The sequence below is a fragment of the Lolium rigidum genome, chromosome 5 (assembly GCF_022539505.1).
Source record: "Lolium rigidum isolate FL_2022 chromosome 5, APGP_CSIRO_Lrig_0.1, whole genome shotgun sequence".
Taxonomy (NCBI): Eukaryota; Viridiplantae; Streptophyta; class Magnoliopsida; order Poales; family Poaceae; genus Lolium; species Lolium rigidum.
The window spans coordinates 77,633,777-77,640,783 of NC_061512.1; the positions used below are offsets into that span (position 1 = coordinate 77,633,777).

At 49.9% G+C, this 7,007-nt stretch overlaps 1 protein-coding gene across 1 annotated transcript; it reads right to left on the minus strand.

The window, feature by feature from the left end:
• Positions 1-817: 817 nt before the first annotated feature.
• LOC124653586 (heme chaperone HemW-like) lies at positions 818-2,921 on the minus strand. The gene is made up of 2 exons (XM_047192648.1): positions 2,155-2,921; positions 818-1,646 (listed from the first exon to the last, which is right to left on the minus strand). The coding sequence occupies exons 1-2, from the start codon at positions 2,919-2,921 to the stop codon at positions 1,022-1,024; spliced, it is 1,392 nt and encodes a 463-aa protein (XP_047048604.1). The 3' UTR covers positions 818-1,021.
• Between the last annotated feature and the right edge of the window lie 4,086 nt (positions 2,922-7,007).

Genomic DNA, 7,007 nt, shown 5'->3' on the forward strand with positions numbered 1-7,007 from the left:
ACTGTTCACCACTATTCACCAATGCTGAAATCAAGATTTGTTATTTTTTCTGAGCCCAAATACAGCATATTTCATTCTGAAAATTTACACACTTGTAGATTACAATATTGTGTACATCACAATATTTTTTCGAAATTTTTTAATATGTTTAAAATGAAATTTTCATAGGTTCAGAAAACGGCCTACACGTAGCCCGGGCTACAAAAGTCCATTCTCGGCAGCGGAAACCTAAAATGTAGCCATCCATTCTCGTTTTGGCAAGCTAATTTAGCTTGCCAAAACATCTTCAGGGGAAGTAATAAAGATTTCAAAAGTCAGCCTCAAATTGCTCACAAAAAAATCAGCCTCAAATTACACACAAAAAACAGCCTCAATCAGGACCAGCATCTGATTAGAAGCATACTTTGCGAGTTCCTATACCAGTGAAAATTGGCTTGTTTGCTTCTGTTTTCGAATCAATCGTGGGTAAATGTAAGCAATGCATGCCAACACCACGTCAGTTTAACAGCTCATATAACAGACATATGTATAAAAACAGATCTGTCAAACTTACTAGCGTGAGCATGATTTGTCGGCAAACAGTAAGAACACATATATAAGGATAAACAGGCAATGAGGATTCCAGGTAAACAAAAATTGTATTAGAGACCGCGTGCCTGAATGGAGGCACACCCAACACATGAGCAGCAAGCTCGTGTTGTGGCGGTGACATGTGCGGCATGCACATTTAGCAACCAAAACTTAGCAAAGACTGAAAAAAAAGGTTCAACTAGGGACAGAGAGCAGTAACACAAGATAATTGACCACAACCTCAACATACAAGATAATCATGAGTGCATATAGTGTAATAGTTGTCTCAGAACTAATACGGAATAGGAGTTTCAATTTACACTGATATGAACATACTATGGATCTCGGTGATCAGCAAATGGTTGTTTGTCTATATATCAGTGCATGTCAGTTTGGTCAGCTGAAATAAAACAAGTAAAAGAGAAAATTGTCGATTAAAAGCCCACCACTGTTATGGCGAAATAATCCCAAAAGCTAGCGAGATCAACTCATTGGACAATAAAAATCCATCTGGGTCACTCAGCCGGATGAAGGCAACCCTGCTTCCAGTGTCGCCCTTGTTTTCTAAATCCACATCAAACTCACTAAGTTGCAGCGCCTGTCGGTCTGTATCCATGGCGATTACAAGTCCGCTCTCAACAAACGGCCTAAACATGGTACACAATGACAGTGTCAGATTCTTTCCAAATGATTTACTGAACCTATGCAAGTCTAGCCCCGAAGCTGTTCTCAGTGATAGCATCACGGAGTCCATTGCCATATCCTTGAGCTCAGAGGTGCTAGACTCGTGGCACCAAGTTCCATCTTCCAGCTTCTGAACCCAGTCTGCGTAATCTTTCATTCTCCTGGGCCTAGAGAATCTGACACCATTGATGTAGCTTGCTGATCCTAGACCAAACGCATAGAATGGCCGGTTTTGCCAATAAGTTACATTGTGCTTACACTCATAGCCAGTCTTGCAGTAGCTACTGATCTCATAGTGTTGATATCCTGCTTCAGAAAGCCGTTTCGAAGCCATCTTGTAGAAGTTCGCAGAGTCGGTTTCATTTGGAAGAGGAAATACACCAGGTGTATACCTGCGACATTTAATATGAGATTGGCATCAGTCTGACACATATTCACAACGAGAATCAGTTGATCCTTGGCCTCGGAAGAAGACTCACTTGGTGTTTGATAAAAAAGCGCATTGAAATAAATAACTATGGAAGTTATGAATACATGGATATAACATGGCTGGAGAAGAAGATGGCTATGGCCATGCATAAATCATCAAGTGAGCTTTACAATTGGTTGTAAAATATAAAATTTATTCAGTTAATCCTGTAAAATTTGCAACTATGACCAACATGAGTTTGAGAAACAGACTGAACCTAAACACAAACAAGTGCAGATTGAAACAGGATTTTTAGCTAATATGTGGTTCTGGTGGTTCTAGTGAACTTCTTTTAATTAAGTATAATCTATTGAACTACCACAAACAGAATCAGAACATGAGGTTGCAATAAACAGCAAAGAAAAAAAAAAGATAACTTTCAGGAGCAATGAAGTTTATAAGATACGTAAATATGAGCAGAAAAAACTCACATTTGGCCAAACTTGGTGCCCTGCTCAATCTGCAGGTCATAGACGGAGACATGCGTTGGGCGGGCATCGATGGTGCACCTCAAGCTCTCCTCCCACATGTCCTGGGTCTGGTTGGGCAGCGAGGAGATGAGGTCCATGCTCCAGTTCTGAAGCCCCTCGCAGCCGGTCACAATCCCGACGGCCTCGTGCACCTCCCGCAGGCCGTGCGCGCGGCCGCACGAACGAAGCAGGCCCTCCTGGAACGCCTGCACCCCGAGCGAGACCCGGTTGACGCCCACGCCCACCAGATCCCTCAGCTTAGCGGCGTCAAAGGTGCCGGGGTCCATCTCGATGGACACCTCCGGGCACGCGGACAGGCCGAACTTGGCGCGCAGCGCGTCGAGTACCGCGGCGACGAGCTTCGGCGGGACCAGCGACGGCGTGCCGCCGCCGAAGAAGATGGTCTCGAGGGGCACGCCGTCATCAGACACGGGCCGCGTGGCGGCGACCTCCCGGAGAAGGAGGCGCACGTAGTCCGAGATCCTCGGGTCGTCGCCGTCGCCGCGGGGGAAGGGGGAGGAGGAGCCGAGCGCGACGATGGGGAAGTCGCAGTAGTGGCAGCGCTTGCGGCAGAAGGGGAGGTGGACGTAGGCGGAAGCTGGAGGGAGCGGTGGGAAGGCGGCGGCGGTGGGAGAGGCATACCGACGAACAGGTGGTGGGCGCGGAGGGATTGGGGGCGGTTTCCGGTGTGGGAATTGGAAGACGAGCGGGAAGGCTGATCTTAGCATAACTGACCAGTGGCCTCTGCGGCTCCTGGTGGACACAGCCTATAATGTACGTACGGGTGGACGATTATTGGAGGAAGTGGGCTTGGTGGACTTGCTGATACTCCATTATTACTGCCGTCACGTCTGATTCGGGCTCCGTCCGCTTTCTGGCCGTTTGGTGGCCGCGTGGAGGTCTGCGTCCGCTGTTTGGGTTGCACCGGGCGAATGCGGCGCAAATGTGAAGAAAATCGAAAAAAAATCAAAAATGTAAATTTAACCAAATTTCATTAAGCAAATGCCCTATTTTTGGAAATTTGTACATAGCCCTATTTTGGACAAATTTAACTACCAAAAGAAGCTCTCTATATGGGCTTTAAAATTAAAAACAAATATAAAAACCCTCTAATAGGGTTTGAGGAGGACGCGGTGGCCGCCGGTGCGCCGCCTAGTCCATGTGGGCGTCGTCGCCGTCGGCGTCGACGATGTCCCCGAGCGGCGAGGCGCTGTTGTCTCTCGACTGCGCCGGGGACTCCGGCCACGGAGACCACAGGGCCTCCTCCCAAGCGGAGTGCGGGTCCGGAACCGCCCGCTCCTCCGCCGCAGCAGCTCAGAGCTGCGCCTCCTCCCTGAGGCGCAGATCCCTCTCCTGCTAGGCGAGGCGCCTGGCCTTCTGGCGCCTCTCCTCCTCAGTGCGGCGCCTGGCCTCCTGCCGCATCTGCTCCTCGCGGCGGAGCCTGGCCTCCTCCTGCCGCCGCGCAGCTGCCTCCTCCACGCAAACCTGGTCGAAGAAGGCCCAAGCCTCGGCGTCCTCGACCTGTTGTTGGGCCTCCTCCTCCATCGCGGAGATGCGAATGGCCGCTGCGAGATGCGGCCACTTCGCCTCCTCCTCCGCCGCCGATAGCGCCAGAGCGGCGCGTAGGTCGGGGTCTTCTTCCGGGGGACTCCGGCTTCGGCAGCAGCAGCAGCAGCGCGGGTTGCGTCAATGCCGCGCCGCCGGGGGCGGCCTCTCCGATGTGGAGACCGCCGCGGTTTCGTCCGGACCGCAGCGCCGGCGTAGGACGGTGGCTGCTGCTGGCCTCGCCGTCGTTGGCGCCGGGAGCGAACCGTCTCTTCGGGGCCATGGTGGCGGTTACGCGTGCGTGCGGAACCGTCGAGTGGAGACTGGAGTGGGGAGTGGACTGGACAGGGACAGATCCCTCTAGTCCACATTTAATATGACGGGCGCGGTCACCAACAGCTGGGCCAAGGGAGACGAGCAGACGAGCATCCGGGCGCGACCGGACGCCGCGTGCCATCCGCGGCCACGTAAAACTAGCCCAGATTTGGGCCGGGTTTGCGTCGTTCCGGACGCCGTGGCCATCCGCATTTGCGGTGCGTCGCAGCGTTGGCCGTGGATTTGTTCGGTTGGACCCATCCGGACGCGCGGACGCGAGATGGGTCGCCGCGTTGGAGATGCCCTAATACTCCAGTCGCAGCCTTTAAGGACATGTACAATGGTACTCTTAACAGTCCATGTCATCTAGAGAGGATGATAAATATAATGGATACAATGCATTACCTCTTATTATCATCCCTTGCAATAAATAATAATTAATTATGTTTAGTAGGAAATTATGTGACTAAGGGAAGACAAGTCGTACGATGGAGAAAATAGTCTTCTCTTATTTCATAAGAGACCATCCCTTGAGAATACAACATTCTCTCCCTTCATTCTCTCTCCTCCAACTAAGCAAAAATCTGATGTGGCAAACGTAAGGGAAGGCTGACATCATCCCATTGTACATGCCCTAAATCGTTCTAAGGCCGCCTTTGGTAGGCTGGTAGCCCCTAGCTCGCATCGGTCTAGAAGATTTTGGCTTGTTTGGTTGCCTAGAAGCTCTCCGCGTTGTAGGCTGGTGGCCCTGGAGGAACTCCCGAATCGGCAATTTCCAGAACTCGTACAATGGTTGCACGCGTTGAGAAGCACGGGAGACACTGCGTTGTCTTGGCCCTCACTCCCCACTTCCAGTCACCGGTTCCCTCTTTGTATCTCTCCATTCAACTCTCCCACTGACACACTAGGCGTTGTCGCATCAACCGCCACCCATGGCTTCCTCGCCTCCCTCCGCCCCAATGCCTACGGATCTCGTCGTCTGCCCGACGGTGACAAAGTCATACGAACCGCTCCTGTGCATCGTCCGTGAGTACGATGCCAGCGGCCATGATTCGGCTGCGCAGATTGATGTCGGTTGATGGCGTGCAAGACACACGTCCATTGGGAACCCCAAGAGGAAGGTGTGATGCGTACAGCAGCAAGTTTTCCCTCAGTAAGAAACCAAGGTTATCGAACCAGTAGGAGTCAAGGAACATGTGAAGGTCGTTGGTGACGGAGTGTAGTGCGGCGCAACACCAGGGATTCCGGCGCCAACGTGGAACCTGCACAACACAATCAAACTACTTTGCCCCAACGTAACAGTGAGGTTGTCAATCTCACCGGTTTGCTGTAAACAAAGGATTAAACGTATTGTGTGGAAGATGATGATTGTTTGCGAAGAACGGTAAAGAACAAGTATTGCAGTAGATTGTATTTCAGATGTAAAGAATGGACCGGGGTCCACAGTTCACTAGTGGTGTCTCTCCCATAAGATAAATAGCATGTTGGGTGAACAAATTACAGTTGGGCAATTGACAAATAAAGAAGGTGATACGTCCCAAACGTATCTATAATTTCTTATGTTCCATGCTACTTTTATGATGATACTCACATGTTTTATACATATTAAATGTCATATTTATGCATTTTACGGCACTAACCTATTAACGAGATGCCGAAGAGCTAGTTGATGTTTTCTGCTGTTTTTGGTTTCAGAAATCCTAGTAAGGAAATATTCTCGGAATTGGACGAAATCAACGCCCAGGGTCCTATTTTTGCACGAAGCTTCCAGAAGTCCGAGGGAGAGACGAAGTGGGGCCACGAGGTGGCGACACGCCAGGGCGGCGCGGCCTGGCCCTTGGCCGCGCGGCCCTGTTGTGTGGGCCCCTTGTGACGCCTCCTGACCTGCCCTTCCGCCTTCTTAAAGCCTCCGTCGCGAAACCCCCAGTACCGAGAGCCACGATACGGAAAACCTTCCAGAGACGCCGCCGCCACCAATCCCATCTCGGGGGATTCAGGAGATCGCCTCCGGCACCATGCCGGAGAGGGGAATCATCTCCTGGAGGTCTCTTCATCGCCATGATCGCCTCCGGATCGATGTGTGAGTAGTCCACCCCTGGACTATGGGTCCATAGCAGTAGCTAGATGGTCGTCTTCTCCCCATTGTGCTATCATGTTAGATCTTGTGAGCTGCCTATCATGATCAAGATCATCTATTTGTAATCCTTCATGTTGTGTTTGTTGGGATCCGATGAATATTGAATACTATGTCAAGTTGATTATCAATCTATCATATATGTTATTTATGTTCTTGCATGCTCTCCGTTGCTAGTAGAGGCTCTGGCCAAGTTGATACTTGTGACTCCAAGAGGGAGTATTTATGCTCGATAGTGGGTTCATGCCTAGATTAAATCTGGGACAGTGACAGAAAGTTCTAAGGTTGTGGATGTGTTGTTGCCACTAGGGATAAAACATCGGTGCTTTGTCTAAGGATATTTGTGTTGATTACATTACGCACCATACTTAATGCAATTGTCTCGTTGTTTACAACTTAATACCGGAGGGGGTTCGGATGATAACTCTGAAGGTGGACTTTTTAGGCATAGATGCATGATGGATAGCGGTCTATGTACTTTGTCGTAATGCCTCGATTAAATCTCATAGTACTCATCATGATATATGTATGTGCATTGCTATGCCTTCTTTATTTGTCAATTGCCCAACTGTAATTTGTTCACCCAACATCTGCTATCTTATGGGAGAGACACCGCTAGTGAACTGTGGACCCCGGTCCTATTCTTTACATCTGAAATACAAACTGCTGCAATCGTTCTTTACTGTTCTTCGCAAACAACGATCATCATCCACATTATACATCTAATCCTTTGTTTACAGAAAGCCGGTGAGATTGACAACCTCGCTGTTACGTTGGGGCAAAGTTTTGTGATTGTGTTGTGCAGGTTCCACGTTGGCGC

Bases quoted from the DNA above. Each gene is read 5' to 3' on its own strand.
- LOC124653586 (XM_047192648.1), bottom strand. From the start codon at position 2,921: ATGCTAAGATCAGCCTTCCCGCTCGTCTTCCAATTCCCACACCGGAAA. The intron at 1,647-2,154 runs GTGAGTTTTTTC...TAAATGTCGCAG, and splicing joins GGCACCAAGTTTGGCCAAAT to GTATACACCTGGTGTATTTC.